The sequence below is a fragment of the Podarcis raffonei genome, chromosome 5, assembly GCF_027172205.1.
Source record: "Podarcis raffonei isolate rPodRaf1 chromosome 5, rPodRaf1.pri, whole genome shotgun sequence".
Taxonomy (NCBI): domain Eukaryota; kingdom Metazoa; phylum Chordata; class Lepidosauria; order Squamata; family Lacertidae; genus Podarcis; species Podarcis raffonei.
In genome coordinates, this window is record NC_070606.1 from 28,109,057 (window position 1) to 28,132,485 (window position 23,429).

The window sequence follows — 23,429 nt, forward strand, 5'->3', positions numbered from 1 at the left end:
ACATTATTTATTTAAGTTCAGTAACAAGCATGGCACGAAAGGGGGGGGGGAGAATGGGGAGGGAAAAGGAAAACAGGCACCCACTTTTAGAGTTGCAAAGTTCTTAAAATGACCAGCTTTAATGGAAAGTTGCTCAGGGAGAGAGGAGGAACCAAATGGAGCTGGTATCCCAGCAGAACTAATAAAGTAGCTGTGTGCTTCCCATCTCTGCTCAGTCAGACGGAGCCTGTCTGCACATGCAAAAGACCTCCCTAACTCACCAAGGGCTTGAGACTCATCAGCTACACTCAGCTGGTTTATGTGGCACGTAGAAGCTGTTCCCGGGGATGTGGCCGCTGTTGCATGCCAACAACTTCTAGGAGCCACAGGTGAGAGCTGAGTGCAGGGTAGAGACCAAAGGCAGACAAACTACCCTCTGCAAGGAGGGCTGAGCCTAGAACTCTATGCATTTCAAGTCTGTGCTCTTCCACCTTGCTGCAGGCTGTCCATCTGAAAAACAAAAGTGAAATATACTCGGATTCCTGTAGTGATTTCATGCTCTTTATTGCAGCTTGTAAAACAGTGATTGAATTGCCCCCCAAACCTCAGGCTTTTATATACATTATTTACACAATGAGTCCTGTCTGATTGGCTGATTCTGCTTCCCTCCTGGAGCCTGATTGGTCTTTTCCTGCAAGCCAATCAGTTGTTGCATTCTACGATCCTACCAGCCTAATAGGCTAATTAACTTCCTTCTGGAGCCTGATTGGACTTTTCCTGCAAGCCAATCAGTTGTTGCATTCTAGGATCCTACTTGCCTATTGTTCTAGGATCCAAGCTTAGTACAGTGGTACCTCAGGTTAAGGACTTAATTCGTTCCGGAGGTCCGTACTTAACCTGAAACTGTTCTTAACCTGAAGCAGCACTTTAGCTAATGGGGCCTCCCGCTGCCGCCGTGCCGCCTGAGCACGATTTCTGTTCTCATCCTGAAGCAAAGTTCTTAACCTGAAGCACTATTTCTGGGTTAGCGGAGTCTGTAACCTGAAGCGCATGTAACCTGAAGCGTATGTAACTTGCATAGCCAACATAGCCAATGGTTAGAAGCAATGGGAGTTGTGGCCCAACAACCTCTGAGAGGCCACACATTCCCCATTCTTGCTCTAACCAGTGTTTCCCAAACTTGTGTCTCCAGCTGTTTTTGGACCACAGTTCCCATCATCCCTGACCACTGGTCCTGCTAGATCAAAAAGTCCAAAAGCAGCTGGAGACACAAGTTTGGGAAACACTGTTCTAGAAAAAGACATTTTTCAGAAGTCTGTCCTGCTGACTGTCATTCTAAAACGAACTGCATGGAACATAGGCTATATATCTGCACATCCATCCGTTTGTCAGCTCTGCCCTCTAATGGGCAACTGTCAGAATAGCCACCAATAACATTCCACCCCCGCCAACTTTCCTCAAGTCTATTACAGATGAAATCCAACGAAGCTGTGATTTCGTCGACTGTTCGCTGCCTTAAAAGAGCATTTCTGTGATTCCAGCATTATTAAAATACGCTTAAGTACTTTAGGTTTCAATTTTATCTCCATTTCACTCAATGTAAGACCTGCTGTACAAAATGGGACTCTGAACAGGCATATATAGGATTGCAGGATTAAACTGTTTTAACATGTACAAACTTGTAGGCAGGGCCGGCTCTGTCATTAGGCAACCTGAGGCAACTGTCTCAGGTGGCAGAAGCCCCCCAAATGGCAGCTCTACAGGTGCCCCTCCACTGGTGCAGATTTGTTGCCGGTATCGGCCAAAATTGTATCCGAAATCACACCCAAATTGGGCAAGATCTCGCCAAAAATTGCAGAAGCAGCAGGGTGGGCAGAGAAGCAGTGCCAGCAGCAATAGGTATGACAGCAGCAGGGCAGGGAATGACAGTATTTTCTGTTTTGCCTGAAGCGCTGAAACGGGATGTGCAGCCCCTGCTTACAGTGCAACTGAAAATAATAAAATGAACAAATTAATTATTAAAATTGCAGAGCTGACAAATGGATGGATGTGCAGATATATAGCCTATGTTCCTTAAATAAAGCGAAACTACACAGAGGCAATAACTCCATGCAGTTCGTTTTAGAAAGACAGTCAGCAGGACAGACTTCTGAAAAATGTCTTTTTCTAGTACAGTGTTTCCCAGACCTCTGTCTCCAGCTGCTTTCGGACTTTATGATCTAGCAGGACCAGTGGTCAGGGATGATGGGAACTGTTGTCCAAAAAGGCCTGGGCAGGCCATCGGCTTGTGGATCTGTGCTTTGTAACCACGTTTTTGAGCCATTGAGGCCCCACGAAATAGTGGATGCGGTTTGTGGGTTTTTTGGTGCAGGCTGTAGCCAATGACATGCTATGTGATCTGATGGTGAATTTGGGGTGACCCAATGCAAGAATCCTGAGGATCCATGTGCTTTTGCCTCCCCCGTCCCAGGCAACCTCCTTTATCTCTAGAGTCCCTTATCTCCCTCCCGATCCCTTGCCGATCAGCTGTTCAGGGGCTTTGTTTCAACACCCCTTCCCTCTTGTTTGCCTCAGTGTCTTTTCCTTAGCTGGAGCAGTTTTTTGCTCCTCCTTTTCTTCTAATTTCTCTCCTCATTGCTTTCATCTTTCTGTCTCCTCTGCTTGCAAGTTCGCTGTCTTTACCTCCCCGCTCCCAGGCAGCCTCCTTTATCACTAGAGTCCCTTATCACAGACATTTCCCCTTACTTTTTAGGAGGAAAAAAGTGCATCTTATGGAGCAAAAAAATTCCCAGAATGCTTTTAGAACCTTACAGGTCCACCACATGTGATAGAAGGTGCCTTCCTTTTGCTTACATTTCCAGCAGATATTTGCAGTTGTCTTATACATTTTTGCAAGCTTACTAGGAGTCAAATACCACCGGTACATCATTTTCATATAATTTTCTTTCAGAGTACAGCATGCTGAGAATTTCACCACCGTCCAAGCCTCCCTGGCCTGCCCAGGCTGGGTCTTCCTGTTCTAAAGGTAAACAACTATTTCCTTAAAAAAAGGCAACAACTTTGGGGTGTCCCCCCCAAAAAAAGGTTGACAACTCTGGACAACCTAGGGGCACCGGGTGGATTGTGCAGTTGTGCCTGGCAGCAACAATGGCAGATTTGGGGGAGATCTTGTGAGATCTCACTGAGCTCTTGCAAGATCTTACAGAGCTCATGAGAGCTTGTGAGATTTCAGGAAGATCTCACAAGATCTTGCTAGCCTAATACTGCTATTAAACCAACTAGATTTAGTAAGATTATGCATAGGCTTTCCATGTTGGGTTGCAGCTAGCACACGTAAGGTCCTGGCACTTACATGACCTCCCACTACTGACATGGCTGGTGCTGGCAGGGTTGAGTAAGGTTGGCACAGTGCAAACACACTGGTGCTCATGCCAGTGTGTTCACACCACATCAACCTCACCTCCTTCCTCCTCTACCTTCTTGTAAGCCACAATGATGTCAGGATTGGGAGATATGCTAAGTGACTCCCCCCACCAAATGCTACTAGTTGTGGGTGGCCTATGATTTTAAAAGATTCCACCTTCTGCCCAAGTAGTGTTTTCAAGTGGCCATTGTAGCTGTGCTTTTAAAAGCAGCTCAACATGCAGACATAGGGTAATATTCAATTAAATAATTGCATGAGTGGACCACAATGAGACTTTCCTCCCTCTCTTCCACCTGTGATCCCCCAAAATCCTTTGTACGGGTTCCCCCAAACCCTGATTCGGGGACAGTGCAGGGTTGGAAGAGAGGATGGAAAGTCCCATTGCAAAAGTGGAAGTCATGAACTTATTCCGCCAAATGCTGCCTATAATCCTGATCTCAAAGGTTGCCCAGAACAGGCAAAGCAGTCTCATTGACTTTTTCCAGACCAATTGGCAGCAAGATTCTGCTGCCAAAATAGCTCCTCCTTCACGGCCTGGGCAGACCATCCAACCCTAATTCAACCCACTACAATGCTTGAACCCACGACCTTGAGATTAAGAGTCTCATGTTCTAGTGTCCGAACCACTCTGAACAAGTGGGAGGGGTACCCTGAGGAATTAAGAATGCATTTTTCAGAACAGCACTAGTTCTCAGTGGTATGTAGAGCTGACAACTTTCTTTGTTGTTTGTGAAGATATATGGTAGGTAAGAGAGTGTGCAGCAAACGACCAGAGTGTTTTTGGAAAGCCAGTGTGGTGTGGTGATGAAGTTTTCTGGAGAACTTTGGTCTAAGGATTGTTGTGAAGGCAAAATGTGTTAACCCCATTTATGCTGCCACGAGCTTCTTGGAGGAACCGTACAGTGCCAACGTGATAAATTAGACCATGGGCCCTGAGAAGGACTGGGGCTCATCTGCAGAAGAAGTTGCGACTTACTAGAGTAGTGGACAGGGGAGAATTCATATGACCCAAGATCAAACCTACCTGTGAAGAGAGCCAGATGCCCATGACATGTGGCCAAGCAGCATGTGACCTGATTGCATCGTTGCATAGCCATACTGTTTTTGGCCCCAGAAGGTGGTTAACAGCTTCACCTGCACACTTCCCCAGAGGCTCAAAATCAAAGGCAAAGTCTCATCAGCTTCATGTCGAGTCACTCATCATTTGACCCAAGCGGACTTCACTCTTATAACCATTTGCACGGTGTGTTACAAAGACATCCATATTCAGCAAAAGGATTTGACTTGAAAGTTTATGAGCCATGGGGCTTGACCTTGATTTCAGAGAACAGAATGGTTTTTTTTACATGCATCCACTAAGCTCCGTATCTCATGTTATCCATAAAGGGGAGTAAAACTGGCAGATGTTAATTTTCAGTCACAGCACGCCTAACCCTGCAACTGCAGACTCAGAAAAACTGTAAAGGAAAAAGAACAGCCTGCCCATCTGCTGAAGGTAAGTCTCTGCCACCCTCATCACTGCATGTTATGGTGCTTAAAGCCAGTTTTGTCCTCAGAGGGGTGAGCTAACATGCACCTTCCTGCCTGTCCCTCATAGGGATCCAAAATGTTCAATTTTCTTGTGCAGAATAACCACACTACGGTATTTTCCTTCTCTGGGGATGTTATTTGCAGGCAGGGCTGTTTTGCCCAATGCAATAGCTCTTTTGGATTCTGTGGCAGATCCCATTCGGGAGATTTAGTTGTCTTAGAACCTATAGTGGCTATATGCTGGCTGGCCTGAGATTTAAATTCCTCCCACCTGCTAAGCTAGGTCAATATACCTGGACTGCCATTGTTAATTAATCCTGCAGGTGCACTACTGCTGGCAGGCACTCAGCCTTCAACTGGTCCACAACTGGATCTTCCCACATCCTGCTGATACTTACCCCCGAAGCACAATGTGTAAATCAATATTTATTTATTTTAAAAAATCCTGATGTGTTAAAAAGGAAGAATCCTACAAACCAATTGGCCTATCTCCTTGATATACAAAATTATTCTGCAACAGGTTTCCCCTTCAGGGAGGAAGAATGTTAATCTGCCCACCCTGCAGCTGCAAACTTCTCTCCTGGAGCCCACACTTTCATATGGCCTCACTGACCCAAGGCTTGTCTTCTAAGAGGGTTTCCAAAACTTGGGTCTCCAGCTGTCTCTTTGGACTACAATTCCCATCATCCCTGACCACTGGTCCGGCTAGCTAGGGATCATGGGAATTGTAGGCCAAAAAAACATCTGGAGGGCCGAGGTTGAGGAAGCCTGGACTACATGACCCTCAGAATCCCTTCCAACTTTACAATTCTATGAATCCATGTGGCTTTAACGTTGCGCAGGCAGAAATTCAGCAGGTGAAGCTTTCCCAAGCAACAGGAGAACTTCACTAATGAATTTGCGCCTGTCGTGGAGTGCAGTTGTAGGTGCATCGGGGAGACCCGTTTAAGACGGGAGGAGCAGGCGAACTCCCGAATTGCGGAAGAAGTCCTCTGCAAAAACAAAAACACAGCTTGTTCCAGAAAGGCTCTTCCAGCCGAAAAGGCAAACCTAAAACGCCAAACACCAATTAAACCCGCCCACGTTCGAATTCCTTGGCAATAACAGGCGGCGGCGGGTGGAGGAGAGCACGCTCCGCAGAACCCTTCCGCTCTGGTTGCTGCGCCCGCCCGCTGCGTGGCAACGGGGCCGCTCTTCTGCCCGGCTTTGGCGCCTGCCCTCCGATTGGCCCTTTTGAAAGCAGCGGCGCGGCCCCATTGGCGCGTTGGGAGTCGGCTCAGCGCGGTCGATTTGAATCCGTCTGCGCTCGGCCTCTCTTAAGCAGGCGCCGCTAAGCCGCCGCCTCCGCTTCCTCCGCCGGTTCTTCGGAAGGTGCGTCCTTGTTTTCGCAGGGAGGCGAGGGGAACGGCTGGAAGCAGTGGGGCTGGCCCGGGCGGAGAGGGTAAGGGGGCTGCAAGGGGGACGTGGGGGGCGGGAGATAGAGACCGGTGGCTGGGATAAACCAGGGCAGGAGGCTGCCGGGAGGATAAAGGGCAGGGGTAGGGGGAGCGCATAAAACCCCACTTTTTAAAATAAATGTGCAACTCTTGTGTTCCTGTGCATTCTCCCTTCACTGCTCAACACTTTTGCCTGGATGAGTGGGAGAGCTTTTTAAAAAAACCACAGAAGAAATGTTGCGTTTTCCCCAAACTGCATCCCTTAACTCACTTCCTCTTTTTTAAAAAAATAAAAAGTTTTTATTCTGAAGGCTGCAAACTTACCACCCACTGGGGATTACTTTTGAGCAACCTCTGTAGGTAGGGCGGGTGGGGGGACAGGCTAGCTAGAGTATTTCTGAACTCTTCTTTCTCTCTGATCTGGGTATAGCGGGTTAAAAATCTAGTCTATCTGGTGAGTTGGAGGGGAGACAGCTAGAGGTTTGTTCTTATCTCTCCCCCATGTGCTTACCTAATGCCCAAGACCTCTTTCTCCTTGGCCTTTGTAAATCTGCACTTGACTCTCCTGGCCTTAGCATGTGGCCTCCTGTATGAGCAAGCAGACATACAGTGAGTGCAGCACTTGTGAGCCTTTTCAGCCTGCAGCTTCTGTTGGCTTGACTATTCTCAGGATCATAGGCACGGAAAGGAGTTTTCTGGAATGAATTTAAGCAGATGTCACTTTACAGCTTGTGCAATAACTTAATAGGTCTCTCCCACTTGGCGAACACCTAGCAAATAAATGAAAGTGCAAACTACTGTCTCTCATTCTTTCTATATGTATCTTGCCAACCTAAAACTATATATACTCCCAATGATTGCCCTGGTGAATAACTTTTGTCTGGGACTGGAAAGTGGAAGTGCAACCCCCCCCCCAAAAAAAATCCTTTAGGACTTCTCAGTGTCCTTTGATACCATTAATCATGGCATCCTTGATTGGCTTTTGTTTAGGGAGGTGGGGACACAATGCTACAATGGTTCTCTTCTTCTGAGATGGTCAGTATCTTTGGTAGCACTAGGTGATTTCTGTTCTGCCTTACTACCTTTGGCTTACGAGGATTCCATCTTATCCCCAATGTGTCATCCATAGGCAGATGACATGCAGCTCTATCTCTTTCGCACCCAAGAAAGGGGTCCTGGCTGACTCCAGCTGCAAAAGCCGAGGCCACAGACCATTTTGGCTGTGATTTGCAGGCCTTTCTCCACTTGGCCTGAGAAGGCGGTGCCCTGGCTGACTCCAGCTACAAAAGCTGAGGCTGCTGATCAGATTCCTGGATCAGGGTGTCACTTGGGTTCTTGTTGCTGTTCACTGATATTTGGTTGTGCTCTTTTAAAAGTTTTATTTTTATTTCTTGTTTGGGACTACTTTTGTAATTATGTAAATCTTCTCATGTTATAAGCTGCTTTGAGCATGGTTTTAACTATGGAAAGGCGACATACAAATAAAATAATGATGATGATGGTGGATGTGGTAGAACTCCACCTGAGGAACCAGATGTGCAGCTTTGCGGGGGGGGGGTGCTCCTGGATTTGTCACGGTCAGACACAGGTAGCTGTAGTGGCCAGGAGTGTTTTCACAAGCTCCAGCTTGTATCTCATGCAGCCCCTGTTTAGATCAATGATCAGACCTGGCCTTGGTGACTTGCAAATTAGACTGCTGCATTTTATGAGGAACTGCATCTGAAAATTGTCTGGAAGCTACAGCTGATACAGAATGTTGCAGCCCAAATGTTGGTGGGAGCCAGAAGATCTACATAACTCAAGTTTTCCACTGGTTGGAGTAGCTACCCGTTTGCTTCTAGACCCAGATCAATGTGCTGGTCTTAATCTTTAAAACACTAAGTTGCTTGGGACTTAGTTATCTTCTATCCTACCTGAGTGCTCTTCTTGAGTGCCTGCTTTTAAGATATGTTAGGCTGGCATGCACAAGAGACAGGGCTTTCTTAATGGTGGCACTAAAACTCCAGAGCTTGCTTTCAATGACTTCTGCCTTGCCCCTTTGATTCTGACACTTATGTGGGCCCTCTCTATGGCTGCTTGTGTCTCCAGGGCAGCTTTTGGTTAAACCTTTACTTGCCCTTTCTCTGCAAATTCTTAGCCTTTTCAACCCAGACTTGAACTGCTATAGGTCACATTAACTGGAACGAAAGGGAAGGGTGCCTTCTCGTTGACTTCTTTTGCAGGATGGCAGTAATACGGCAAAATACCTTTGCTTTAGCTTAATTACAGCTGGCTGAATTACTACAGGAAGGAAAAGATCTAAGTGCCCCTGAAAACACACCAAAGTGGCTTTGGAAACCCTTCTCTTTGAAAAAATAAATAAATGCAGGGATGCAACTGTCACTACAGCTGCTTGACTCTCCTTGTTCTGTTTCAGGCCTTTTCATATTGAGGAATAATGGACGACTACACGAAAATAGAAAAGATTGGTGAAGGTAGGTAACATTTGATCTATTACATAATATTTCTTTTTCTTGCAAAGAAGGCATCTATATACTTGGAAGCAAGTCTCATTGAGTCAGAGTCATTGATGGCACTTACATGGGTCGTGAGAGTCCCCCACTCACTAATAAAATGTAGCACCCCAAAGAACTGCATGGTGTGCTAACCCACATACCTGCCTAGGGATAATCACTGAAAAGCTTGAATTGTGATTCCGAAACTGCTTCCCTCAAATTGTATTTGCAGTTGGCACCCATTCATTGCTACTAGTGAATTTATGAAACGGGAAATTTTGTGTGGAGAAATAAACCCTGGAAAATTATCAGCCCCACCTCACTGAGCACCTCACCACTTTCCCTCGGTTGTTGCACATGCACTTGTAAACTGAATGCCCAAATAGGACATAGATGCTTGCTCAGGGCAACGTGCTTCCATCTTTGGGCTAAAAGGCTTTGTATCATATTAAGCCTATGCCCTGGTTGTCACAACATGGTGATCTTAGTGGGGCAGTGTGGGCTCCCAGCGAGGAGCTATGCTCCTTTACTCCCATGGCATGCTGAGCTAAGCCAGGCTAAGGGCATCACCTAAACCTTGTGCTTGACCTCTCCTTGGAAACCACAAGTCATAGCTAGTAATAAAACTTGGCTACAGTGTGGTTGTTGAAGAGAGAGCTCAACCACTACCCAGATTCAGAAGACCAGAATCAGCAAGGCACGCTTTTTGACCGGCGTGGGTCCAATTGCGATCACGTGGAGACCTCTGGAAGCCAGGTTGGTGACTGGGGGAAGCAAAATGTCACTTGGAGAAGGATCCTTGAAGCTTGAATTGATTTTATTCTGGATTGTTTTATTTGATGTTTTAGTGTGTTGCAAACCGCTTTGAGATTGGTTCTTTAAAATCTAAAGTGGTATAAAAAGGAAATGAATAAAATAATAATACATTCCTTTGTGGCGACCATAACCCAGGTTTAAGGTGCCATTTGGCAATTAGATTACATACCTGAGTTTCTAACACTGCAGAAGACACTGCTAGCTCAGTGGGAGTTCACACATTTGGGTTGGCTTAATGCAGGGGTCAGCAAGCTTTTTGGGGGGTGGGCCGGTTCACCGCACCACAAACCTCCTGGTGGGCCGTAGTGCATGTGTGTGTGCGCACGCATCCGCACACGGCGGAGGGGGCTTCTCTCTCCCCCAGCCCCTCCCGTCCTCCTGCGTACCTAGGGTGCTGCCAAGAGGCAGAGGCTGGTGGCAGCAGCGTCGGAGGAGGAACGAGCAGCCCAAAAGGACTGCTTTCAGGCGACTCGTTCCTCCACTGACAGCCTCGGCTGCTTGCAAGGGAAGGCACAGGAGCCGCGCTTGCTCTGACGAGGGGCTGCTGGAAATGCACTCAGCCCAGCCCCCTTCCTCCTCTCGGCCATGTGCAGCAGCCGTTCGCCCATTGGCCAGGGCCTCAAACCTTAGCAGGTGATTGGCTGGTGATTTGCTACACTGGGAGGAGGGAGGAAGTTCCAGCACGGTGAGGGAGAGGGGGGGAAATGTCGGTGGGGAAAAATGGCGCCCGCTCCATGAAAAAAATCCCACAGGTTCCCCTCGCCTATCCATGAAACCGGCCATGGGCCTCAGGTTGCCAAGCTCTGGTTTAATGTATTGTGCAAACCTGGTGTCTGTGTCCAGAGGATTAAACTGGAGCTTTCCCCCCATTAGGCACTTATGGTGTTGTGTATAAAGGCAAACACAAAGCTACAGGCCAAGTGGTGGCCATGAAGAAAATCCGGTTAGAGAACGACGAAGAAGGTGTTCCCAGCACTGCAATCAGAGAGATTTCCTTATTAAAAGAGCTACGTCACCCCAACATAGTCTGGTATGTCTACACCTGTATAACCTGGGTTTCAGCTATAAAATGGGGTTTTCGTCCCTTTTTTTGGCACCCAATGAGTCTGCCGAATTACACCTATAAATGTGAGGGTGTCTTTCATGTGTGATGATGAGGGAATTGGAGCTGGAAGGGACCCTGAGGGGTCCGGTTGGTGATGAGTTAAGCAGCAGCTGACGGCATGATTGGGCTATGATGCTCACCTGACCTCTTTCTGGCTGCGTTGCTGCATGTTAGAATGGGCCAGCCTGGTTGTAATCACCCCGGCAGGAGTGCTGGCTATACAGCCGTGACTCCACTGGAGGGAGGGCGGGTTGAGCAGAGCAGCTTGCTGTCCACTATTGGTTTTTAAGACACATAAGGGCTGGTCCTTTCCAGCTTTTCTCATGTCCCCCGCGTCCCCTGCCCAACAGACAGACACAAAGCAAGTGCTGCGTTTAGGGTTGTGTCCTGTGCAAAAGTGGCTGATGGTAAGCCCCACTGAACAAACCTGGAATTAAGTTCCCCAGCAAAAGTGCTTAGATGTGTCCTGCGCTTGTTCTGTTCTACATACATATGATTCGTGTTTCTTTAGGTAGGCTGGATACTTACCGGTAGTTGCCCTCTATAGACACTAAATGTAATTAGAGTTTACAAACAATCTTATGCATGTGGAGAGTTTGCATATATTCTGCAGGTTTCTTGTAGCATGCAAGGTGGCCTGTGTGGTACCAAAAGCAAACGCTTACTAAACAATTGAATGTGAAGCGTTTCCAAGTCCTTGTCTTTCAGTGGGAGAGTTCAGCATATGCTTAAATGCCTTTAAGATCAGTGGGACTGAAAGATGCTTAAGTCTGGCTGGACCATGCTCATTTTTTTTACATCCTTGGTTATTTCATCATACTTTTAATAACAGACTCAGACTTTCTCAAGGAAGGCTCCTTCAGAGGGCCTAGTTATTTTGACTTAACTTGGTAGAGCTTCTCTGTTGAACCACCACCAGGAATTAAGGTAGTTTAATTATGAGAAGGTAACTTGAGTGGGTGTTACGCCTAAAGCCTAACTTGGAGATCTGCCCAAAATTTTGGTTAAATTTAATGCGTATCTGGCTTGAATAAGATTAAATTTGTTGCTCAGAAAATCATACACTTAGTTTAAATCCAAAGCTCTTCTGAATTTAACTTTTCTAAGCAGTGAAGGAATTCTTCCAACTCTACAAATCTTTTTTTGGGTGGTGGAGCATGTTCATATGGATGTATATTTTGCTCCTGGAGGCTTAGTTTGGTCAGAATCAAGTATACACCTCCAAAGTTAATGCTAAATACATTATTTCTGGTAAATGAGTCACAATAGCAGCTAGAGGGCTGTGAAAATTTGTGTCCTGGGCTTTTTAGACTCATCTACCCATGTAGATGTGGGTGGTGCTCTGGGTTAAACCCCAGAGCCTAGGGCTTTCCGATCAGATGGTTGGCAGTTCGAATCCCCGTAACGGGGTGAACTCCCATTGCTCGGCCCCAGCTCCTGCCAACCTGCCAGTTCAAAAGCACATCAAAGTGCAAGTGGATAAATAGGTACCGCTCTGGTGGAAAGGTAAACGGCGTTTCCGTGCGCTGCTCTGGTTCGCCAGAAGCAGCTTAGTCATGCTGGCCACATGACCCAGAAGCTGTACGCCAGCTCCCTCAGCCAATAAAGCGAGATGAGTGCCGCAACCCCAGAGTCTGCCACGACTGGACCTAATGGTCAGGGGTCCCTTTACCTTTACCTTATTCATGTACTACCTGAAACCAAAGCAGAACGTTGGTTGCCAGATGTGAAATATATTGGCATTTTTCTCAGCTCTCCCACCCCACTACAGAAACAAGGGCTGATAGTACTAAGCAGAACACTATACTGGGTTGAGTGCCTAAATGTCCACCTTTGAAACAACTATATGCACCCTGGTGAACATATGCTTAAATAAGTAAGTGTATTAAGCTAGTTTCATTTAGGCCTGTCTGTTTCACATTAATTTATAATTCTCAGTCATCCGTCATCTTCATGAGATTTATAGCTATAAGCTTAATGGATCCGGCAGCATGTGTAATTACCAGCTTTCACATAGGCATGTATATGCTGTGAACCTGCAGAAACCTTAGCTCGGCATGTTACGATGGCTGATTAGATAGAAGTATAATAAACTATGGGATGTTCGTCCAGTTAGATGAAGGGGCCTTAGTGCTGCATATAACAAACCCACATTGTATGCTTGGTGAAAAGGTTTGAGCTGTTTTGTCTTTCTTAATAAAAGGAAAATTCTTTTCAGTCTTCAGGATGTGCTTATGCAAGACTCAAGACTTTACCTGATATTTGAATTTCTTTCTATGGATCTCAAGAAATACTTGGACTCCATCCCATCTGGGCAGTACCTAGATCGTATGCTTGTTAAGGTAAGGAAACGATACTGCAGACGGGTAGCTTTTGCCCTACCTGCCCACGAAACCCCGTCCACGTTGATCTGTCTGCCAGAGACTCTTGAGGTGAATTGGAAAGAGTAGGCAAGTTGTGTTTGGCCAATGCTTCTCCATCTTCACAGTCCTTGCCATCCAGGATCCTTTTGTAAGATCCCAAAGCGCCGTGAGGATATCTAGGAACAAAGTTTGAAAATGACTGCTGTGAATTGTTCTGCAGCAAACAGCTGCAGCAGCCTGGCGTAAGAATTGGTGGCCCACGTGGTAGCCAACAGGCAATTCTGAAGCCTGTGTTGAGGACCACAGGTATAGCAGGGCTTTTGTGTTCTCCGGTTCACATCTTAAAGGTTATTCCCCTTGTGCTAAATCACTGTTCTAGAAGCAAAACAGGGCAGTACCTTGGTTCTCGAACGGCTTGGCTCCCTAACAAATCGGCTCCCGAACGCTGCAAACCCAGAAGTAAGTGTTTTGGTTTGCAAACTTTTTTTGGAAGCCGAACGTCCGGCACGGCTTTCGACTGAGTGCAGGAAGCTCCTGCAGCCGATCCGAAGCTGCACCTCGGTTTTCGAATGGTTTTGGGAGTTGAACGGACTCCCGGAATGGATTAAGTTCGAGAACCAAGGTACCACTGGAATGGTCTTTTAGGTGGCTTACTGAATTTTGAAGCCGACCCTTTGTAAGAAGCAGCTTTTCTAGCCATTTGACCTATAAAATCATCCTAGTAAATGATGTGGAGGTGCCACTGCAACATCATATTGAAGTTAAGCGCGTGTGGATCTGCTTGTCACCATTCATTTGTCTTTTGTTTTAGTTAGTGCCATCAGTGTGCATGATGTTTTGATTTCACAGAACTGTAGAGTTGGAAGGGTCCCCAGGGGTCATCTAGTCCAACCCCCTGCAATGCAGGAATCTCAACTAAAGCATCCACGACAGATGGCCCCCCAGCCTCTGCTTAAAAACCTCCAAGGAGAAGGAGAGCCCACTGCCCCTCCACTGTCAAAGAGCTCCTACTGTCAGGAAAGGTCTACTTGTTGTTTTGTTGGAGTCCTCCTTTCTCGTAACATCAGCGAAGATAGGTCCTGAGCCCCGAAAAGCTTGCAAGCTAAAGCTTGATAGTGGACAAGGGGAGCGAGGGATGCATTTCGCAAAGGAGGTGTATGTGATTGGACTCGCATAGCCTGGATTGCAGACCGCTAGGAACCTAGTGTAAGTGGCTCCATTCTTCTAAAGCAGCCTTTCTCAACCTGTGGGTCCCCAGATGTTGTTGAACTACAACTCCCATCACCCCTAGCTAGGAAGGCCAGAGCTCAGGGATGATGGGAGTTGTAGTCCAACAACATCTGGGGACCCACAGGGTGGGAACCGCTGTAAAGGATGGAAGGTTTTGTAATACCTATTTTTACCACACCTGTCCCGTCTTGCCCTTCTCCTTTGGGCAGACAAGAGGTGAAGTGCATGCCCTTCTGAACATGCTGTCTTCCAATGCCAATTCTGTTTTAATATTCTTTCAGAGTTACTTGTACCAAATCTTGCAAGGTATTGTGTTCTGTCACTCGAGGAGAATTCTGCACAGAGACCTGAAGCCTCAGAACTTGTTGATCGATGACAACGGAGTAATTAAACTGGCCGACTTTGGCCTGGCTCGAGCTTTCGGCATCCCTGTGCGGGTCTACACCCATGAGGTAAGGGACTGTGGATCTCTCTGCGCTAAATCCTACACTAAAAGGTATAAGCTGTGGATTGAAAGAACCAATGATTTGGGGTTTAGGCAATAAAAGCATTTGTGTTATAAGACAGCTAATAAAAAGCAGTAAAATAACAACATCAGGAAAGATGGGGTGGGATGTCAAGAAGAAGAAGAAACTGTATATGATGATAAATGCCTTGAAATACCTTTGGATAATTAATTTTAAAAAATATATGGAAAAAATAATTCCTACACTGAGGCTAGCAAGTTTTTTCCCCATTTAATGTTGCTTATTAAGGAGGTTGCTTCATTCTATTAAGAAGAGCCCTGTTGAATCAGGCCCAGGTCTGTCTAGGGCTGGGTGACGTCTGGTGTTCAATATCACAATATATCACCAACTAAACATTATGATATCTCAATATATCATGACATGTATCTGCAGTGGCAGAGGGCCTCACTGCACCTATTCACGGTGGTGGATGACCTCGCCAGGCCTCCCTGCGGCAGCAGAGGACCCCACTGCGCCCCCCTGTGGAAGTGGAGGGCTCTGTGGGTATCCTCGCAGCAGAGGAAGGACTCACCACACCTTCCCGCAGTCGTGGGGTGCCTTGCTGCACTTCCCCATGGCAGTTGGGGCTTTTAAGATGTAAGGAAGTAGTGGACTTAATAAAAAACCAGGGAGCTCATGGAGGAGCTTTGAACTGGATGCTGTTGGTCTGTGTGACCTCCTTTTACATGATAGCTATGCAGATGAAATGAGGTTGAGCATGGAAGAAAGGACAGACAATCGGGGCAAGAATTCACCTCAAACAATTAATACGTGAACTTCCTTGCGTATAAAGGTAAAGGGACCCCTGACCATTAGGTCCAGTCGTCACCGACTCTGGTGTTGCGGCGCTCATCTCGCTTTATTGGCCGAGGGAGCTGGCCAACAGCTTTCGGGTCATGTGGCCAGCATGACTAAGCCGCTTCTGGCGAACCAGAGCAGCGCACGGAAACGCCGTTTACCTTCCCGCTGGAGCGGTACCTATTTATCTACTTGCACTGACGTGCTTTCGAACTGCTAGGTTGGCAGGAGCAGGGACCGAGCAACAGGAGCTCACCTTGTCGTGAGGATTTGAACCGCCGACCTTCTGATCGGCAAGCCCTAGGCTCTGTTGTTTAACCCACAGCGCCACCCGTGTCCCTTTCCTTGAGTATATTCGCCTACAAAATAGGAACTAGAAAACTGCAGCTTTTTTTCTTTTTCTTTAAAAAACGACTTCAGAAACTGGCGTGCTGATTCCAGAAATGTCGTATGCTGGACAGTGTGGCTGAGTGCAGTAATTCATGCATAATTGTTCCAAAACACGTTAAATCCTCCCCCCCCCCAGTTGACGGGGGTTTTTTAATGAAAAAAAAAACCCTTCTAATGCCCACTATTCTTGTGCTAGGTAGTAACTCTGTGGTACAGAGCTCCAGAAGTGCTGCTAGGTTCTGCACGTTACTCCACACCTGTCGATATATGGAGCATAGCGACAATATTTGCTGAAATGGCAACCAAGCAAGCACTCTTCCGTGGAGATTCAGAAATTGATCAGCTGTTCAGGATCTTCAGGTATCTAACTTAAAATGAGAAAAGTTTGTGGTCTTGTTTTCCTTCCGCGGAAATGTTGTATCCCATCGGTCTGATATTGTGTGAATTTATTTTTTTAAAAAAATTATTATGGTGCAATTGAGGCCTGTGGTTTTCCGGTGTCATAACGGCAAACTGCTAAACCAGTTGTTCTAATTTGAAACCAAGTACAGTCCTCGCTATATTTGCTTTGAAGCACGTCCCACTTACTTCAAAGAGACTGACTTACTATTGGTAAGTATACTTGGGAGTGCAACCTTGATAGCCGGATCCTATGAACAATGTGTATAGGATATCATAAATAAGACTGGGAGGTGTTCGGATATTATTGTCAGGTGAGGGCATTGCAGCAGAGTCTTGTCAACTATTTCTCTGGCAATTGCTGTTATTTTCTCTTGCATAGCCTTCTTTGTGGTTCAAAAACACAATGCAGATCTCTCTCTCTCTTTCCCCCTCCCTCCCATTTTGGCAGTACAGTCTTATTGACGCACATATATTTAAAAGCCGAGAGTTCCAACACAAAGCTGCATAACTTGTGTCTCGGTTATGTTGGATTCTGAAGCATCACTGCAGGAATCTTTCAGTAGGTAACACTCCAAGAAGTGTTTGGCTGAATCCATTCGAGCAGATTTGCCAAGGCTGCTTAATGAACCCACTTTTGACTGTTTTCCTTGTAGAGCTTTGGGGACGCCCAACAATGACGTGTGGCCGGAAGTAGAATCCTTGCAGGATTACAAGAACACTTTCCCCAAGTGGAAACCGAGCAGTCTGGCCTCTCTGGTGAAAAACCTGAATGAGGATGGACTAGACCTGCTTTTGGTAAGCGACCGTTTCACTCTCATAAAACTTGTGTATCATTTTTTTTAAAAAAATCATTCTGATGCAACATAGACAGTGTTGTACCTTACTGAAATAATTTTGTTTCCCCTGTGCATAAGCCTGCATAGAGTTCAGTGTATCCAGATGTATGCAGATAAGCTGTTTAATGTTATTGGGGTTTTGTGCATCTAAAAAATACAAGACAGAGAGGTCTACTGCCTTGGAACAAAGGCCGACACAGTCCAGCATTGTACTTGCCACTGGTGCCCATCTGCACACCTTTGGAAGCAGGGTGCAAAGCCAAAAGCCCTCCCCAGCTGTTGCTTCTCCAGCTGCTATTTATAGGTGTGCTGCCTCTGAACATGGAGGTTCTACTCGACTACCATGGCTGACCGCTACTGATGATAAACAAGCTCATAGAGATATCTAATCTGCCCCCCAAAAGCCATCTGAAACCGTGACCATGGCTGCAATCGTATAGGATGAGAATGCCGTAAATATAATTGTGTGGAGAAGCACTTGGGGGTCTTTTTTGTTCATCTGTCCTGAAACAACTGCCGCATCAGTTTCATAGGGGTGACCCTGAATTCTAGCGCAGTGACAGAGGAGTCTTTCGCCCTCTTGTCTGCATATCCACACTGGGTTTTATAAAAGTCCCCTCTCCACCCCATCCTCACTCCTGGTTTGTAACAGTTACCAAATTGTCACAGGATGATTCCATTCTCGCTGGAGAACCTGCGGAGGTTTATTGGGCAAAGTTAGCAGGCTGTGGTGGGTTACATTACATGTTGCATCACTCTGTCGCTTTTATAAGGCATGGATGCCCAATTCATGCCATCTCTCCTCCAGAAAACGAAGAGGGGAGAAGCGTTGGGTGGGTTGGACATGAGCACATTTGAGTGTCTATTTCATAGGTTAGGTCACCTGTGTAGCAGATAGAAGGGGCATGTGAAGAGTGCGCCATAGAATAATAATATATGAACTGGGGCTCAGGTCAGCAGCCTAAGTGTTGACGTTGGGAAGGAAGTGATGGTATTAAGCTAGGGACAGGTGAGAGCACATCTTTTCCCACCCTAAAGGTCTTGGCCTAGTGTCTAATACTTCTAAAAGAAGAGAAACTGGAATACTGTACATTTTGGTCTGAGATTCATCGTGGAAAGTCTGGTTCTGAGGACTCTCTAGGCTCCCCTGCATAGCAAGAGGCCAGCGTGTAACCTGCCTTTGTTTCCACTTGCAGAAAATGTTGACCTATGATCCAGCAAAAAGGATTTCTGGCCGTGTGGCTCTGAATCATCCTTACTTTGATGACTTGGACAAATCCAAACTACCAGCCAATCGGATCAAGAAATGCTAACTGCCCCTGAAACAACCTGAATGTGGTTGAAGCAGAAATACTGAAACTCGTGGTATTTCCCCCCCCCCCCCCACTGTCGAAGTTTATTGATATCCCTGTTTTTATATGTGTCTGTCTTGTCCTATTCTAAAACTGTAGCCCTGTCTATAGAGTGCTTTGGTTTGAATCTTCCTTTAATTGTAAATATTAACCTATTCACTTTCAATAAAGCTGTACACTGCTCAGTGAAGCCCAATATTATATATAAATAATAATAATTAATAATAATAATAAAACTTTAAATCTTGCATGGGAGCAGAGGAGGTCCCAGTTCTTCAGCATCAACCTCCCAACATAACTAAAGGCATCAAATTTGCACGGTAGTTGCCAAAAAAAGAAATTACGTATCTGAGTTTTGATAGGGATTTTGTGAAAGGGATTGCGGCTATTTTAAGAGATTCATCTCTCTCCCCCCCCCCCCTTCCCAACCCCCACCCCCAGCACTACTCCCCACACCGAAGGCTTCCTCAATACTCTGAAGATGTGGGGAAGGGGCAATAAGGCTGCTGTCACACTGATGGGGGCCTTCACTAGATTAGCAGATGGGGCGGGTACCATTGGATACAATCCGATGGATAAAAGAAACTGCTAACTAGACAGGGAGAGGCTTGATCCCCCCCCCCCCCGCATGGTTGGAGAGAACTTAAATGGTTGCAGCCCCTACCCCACCTAGCTGTGAAATCCAACAATTTGCTTACATGGGTTGGAAGTAGGCGTTGTGTAATGGGGGGGAGGATGCGCAGTCGCCCTGTGGGTGTAGCCTGCCCCTCAATGATAGGCATAGCGAATGCGGTATGCACAGAGCACATAGATGCAGCCCATCACACGTCCTCTCTGTCATAATGGCGAGCATTTTGCTAGTAATTAGTGCTGTTTTTCTAGAGAAAGGTGCTGGAACTCGCCACAAATTCCTCCCTTCTCTTGTAATGGCAATGACACACACCTGGGAGGTGCCGGAATTGAGTTCCGGCTGGGGGGGGGGGGAAAGACCTGCTAGTAATGTATGCTTTTCATCTCTTGTGTGAGATGAAATTATCTAGAGCTACAACAGTGCTGCTGTTACAGATGTAGGATTGCAGCCAAGCTACTTACCCAGGATTATGAAATGTATGGGACTTCTTGGTAGACCTGGTTTGGTTTAGCCATTGGTCAGTTCGACTTGAGCATGGCAGGGGTTTCTTCTCTTCCCAGTCTCTTCTCTGATTCCCGCCCGCCCAGCAACTTCCCATTTATTATGTGGGTTAGTTAATTTCTCACATCATCTACAGAGGAACTCCCAATTTCTTTTTTTAAAACGGTGAACGAACGTCTCTTCCTGCCGCCAGGAGGCAACCAGGGATGCTGGTTACAGGTATGGCTGTTCCTATTTAGATTCTTGCAGAACGAAGAATGCCAAAACTGAAGGCTTATGGGTCTTGGCAGATGGCCTTCATGTGTGAGTGGTGTTTGGGCTATTCAAGCGCTGGGACTTGGGGAACTGAGATCACTGTTGGTACATTTGATGCTCCAGTCTCTTGATCAGGCATAGGCAAACTCGTTCCTCCAGATGTTTTTGGGCCTACAACTCCCATCATCCCTAACCACTAGTCCTGTTAGCTAGGGATGGTGGGAGTTGTAGTCCCAAAACATCAAAAGAGCCAAGTTTGCCTATGCCTGCTCTTAATCACTGGAGGAGTAGCATTCTGCATTGCTGCTAGGCAAAGCAGCATCTGCTGAACATCAGCCTGCCACGTTGCGCTTAACTACAGAAGAGAGAAGGTGGTAACCTTACATGCAACTGCTGCATTTAAACAGTTACAAATGGAGAATTATATGTTGCAGGTCAACAAACGAGTTAGAATTGTAAAGCATAACTATTAATATCTTTGGTTGGGGTGTCATATTGTCCTTGACCACAAGATGCCACTGCAGTATCTAAACATTGATTCTGGCAGGGGGTGGAGGAATATCTGTCCAACGGCGATCAATTTTTCCATACGAAACGGGTAGTTTAATAGCATGTATGCCTAAATGGCAAACATGAGCTGGCTTTGTCTCAGATTAGGTGTTATTTTAATGTCTGAATTTCTGGAACTTGTAATTTGGTAAGGCTGCTGGCTCAGTTTATACGTCTACTTGGAATTGTACCAGGAGAGTTTGGTGCCTAAGGCAGAGTAGACCCAATCTGGCGAACTGTGTAGGGAGCTCAGCCCCAAGGAACTGGAAGTAGCAGTTTGCTGTGTTCTCTTGGCTAGCAAGAAGACATAAACTTTTGTTTAGAGTTGCTGCCTCAGTCCTGGTTAAAACTATGCTTGCTGAAGTAACTTGGTTGGGAACTAAGTGTTTATGTGCTACTAATTTCACGCATGGCTATATGGCAGTAACAAACCCTGGTAACATTTATGTTTAAGAAGGGTGGGGCACCTCCAACAGGTCTAGTTAGGCCTAGCAAAGGTCCTGATTTGACCTGTTTCCCACAAGCCAAGCCCATTTGCTGTCTTCAGATGCAGGCAAATGCTTGGTTGCCATGAATTTGAAGTCTGTTTGCATTGGAAACCACTTTCAGTGGGACGTCAAAACTCGTGGCTCTGAGCAGAATTATTGCAAAGGCAATGTGTCTCAGCAACCATCAGGTGATCGGCACTGGTACATTGCCTTTAAAAGTCACTTCGCAAGCGTGTTTTAATGAGACAACTTGTTCCTCATCTTGTGTGACCCTGAGGGTCAGAGAAAAAGAGAGAGTTTGATTCTTTTTTAAAAACCAAATCCATAAAACATGGTGTGGTAATTAAAATATATCTGTTTAATTGTAAGGGGGCGGCGGTCTACATTGCTGAAGCAGACCTGGCAGGGCCTGGCCAAAGCAGTGGGTGCACTTTCTCCTTCCTTGACACTTGAGTAAGGACAGAGGCACCGGTTTGCCCCCAAGATGGGGCAGTACATGTCTTGCATGTGTGTCATCGCACACACAATGTCACACATGTCTCCCCATACCATGCAAGGCCAGTGCAGCCTTCCCTGATGGGCCCCCTCAACATTGGTGGGGCTGGGCCACCTTCAAACAAATATTGAGGGGTCCTAAGACACCTCTTCCCCCTAGAGTTGGTGCACCTGGTTAAGGATAGGATAGTGACCAGCTTTGTGATGTGAACAGAGGCGACCATTTTAAGGCCTGTAAATGTTGGAGCAGACAGCCTTATTTAAGCTCAGAAGGGATCTGTAGCTGGTCGTGACCAAACACTTTTTATATTGCCTGACATTTTCTTCCTGATAGTGCGCGCGCGCATATATTCCCAGATCAGCACATTTGAGACAATAAGCCTTTCCCCCCAGCTTGGAGGGGCCTACTTAGGCAGAGGAACAAGAGTAATAAGTGTCGCTCTGTATAATCCTCATTAGCTGCTACAGCTTAGAGAAGGAAATCCTCAGAGGGAATTCAGGATTTCACTTTAAAAAAGAAAGAGGGGAAAGATTTGCTTATGCAATAAAATCTGGCTTGTGCATAATATGACATACACAGAGTTGTGGTTTTTTTCTTCTAAAAAGGAGAGGAGCTGCAAGAGTTAATCCTCACAAAACAATGCTCAACCTAATAAAACAAAAAGCCTAACCCAAACCATTGGTTGGTGTGTGTTTTTTTACTTTTGACATGGTTATAAGGTGCAAAGGAGGTCAAGGACACCAGTATCTATGCAGCAGGCATAAAACTCAGCAGATGCTGCTTGTCTCACTGCAGGTTTACAGGTGCGCAATCTAGGTCAGTTGCTCTGTTTGCTTTTTTTGTGTACACACACACACACACACACACACACACACACACACACTCCTGGCTGGATTAGGACATGGCTAGTGCTTTGGTACCGATATGCCACTTCTACTGTGCATGCAAAGGCTTTAACCCTTCTTACAGCTATTCATTTCAGTATCTCAAGTGTGTCTTACGTTGCTCAGTTTTATAGAGTGTGTTAGTAAAGCTTGGTGCCACAGAGCATGCCGCAAGAACCCAATGTTTACTTGTGGCAAATAATATGTATGTGTGGCAAGGTTTTACAAAGCATCTCTACCGATTAGAAAAAGTGACAAAATCACCCAGTCAGTGAAATGTTGACAGAGAACACGCTAGGTACCTACCCACTGCCACAATGTTTGTAGCTGCAGCTATATACCATACTGCAAGCAATGATCTGACAGGTGTAAAAAGTACAGCCATACCTCGGGTTACAGCCGCTTCAGGTTGTGTTTTTTTTTCCGGTTGCGGACTGCCAAAACCCGGAAGTACCGTAACGGGTTACTTCCGGGTTTCGGCGGTCACGCAAACGCAGAAGCGCCGAATAGCAACCCGTGTGTGCGCAGTCGCGGGTTGCGAACGCTGCGGAATGCGAATGTGCATCCCACATGGATCATGTTCACAACCCAAGTGTCCACTGTACAGTGGTACCTCAGGTTACATACGCTTCAGGTTACATACACTTCAGGTTACAGACTCCGCTAACCCAGAAATAGTGCTTCAGGTTAAGAACTTTGCTTCAGGATGAGAACAGAAATCGTGCTCCGGCAGCGCGGCAGCAGCAGGAAGCCCCATTAGCTAAAGTGGTGCTTCAGGTTAAGAACAGTTTCAGGTTAGGAACGGACCTCCGAAACGAATTAAGTACTTAACCCGAGGTACCACTGTATTCTTTAGTATCTGAATCTAGATAAATATGGTTCTGAACAACCAGCTTATCCTATTGCTTGAACAGCTCCAATGGAAAGGCTGGAGGTTGTATGGTGACATAGCTCCCTATTGAG

At 46.3% G+C, this 23,429-nt stretch overlaps 1 protein-coding gene and 1 long non-coding RNA gene across 3 annotated transcripts; both read left to right on the forward strand.

The window, feature by feature from the left end:
- Positions 1-6,185: 6,185 nt before the first annotated feature.
- On the forward strand, positions 6,186-18,847 carry CDK1 (cyclin dependent kinase 1). 2 transcript variants are annotated; one of them, XM_053388347.1, is made up of 8 exons: positions 6,186-6,304; positions 8,786-8,843; positions 10,554-10,710; positions 13,004-13,127; positions 14,660-14,830; positions 16,269-16,432; positions 17,128-17,269; positions 18,507-18,847. In XM_053388347.1, the coding sequence occupies exons 2-8, from the start codon at positions 8,807-8,809 to the stop codon at positions 18,621-18,623; spliced, it is 912 nt and encodes a 303-aa protein (XP_053244322.1). In that variant the 5' UTR covers positions 6,186-6,304; positions 8,786-8,806; the 3' UTR covers positions 18,624-18,847. The 2 variants fall into 2 exon arrangements, with proteins under 2 accessions (XP_053244322.1, XP_053244321.1); XM_053388346.1 differs by having other exon boundaries at positions 6,202-6,374.
- Positions 18,848-19,717: 870 nt separating this feature from the next.
- LOC128413876 (uncharacterized) lies at positions 19,718-22,257 on the forward strand. The gene is made up of 2 exons (XR_008330503.1): positions 19,718-20,248; positions 20,298-22,257. It is a non-coding gene; the product is annotated as an uncharacterized LOC128413876 (long non-coding RNA).
- Positions 22,258-23,429: the final 1,172 nt, after the last annotated feature.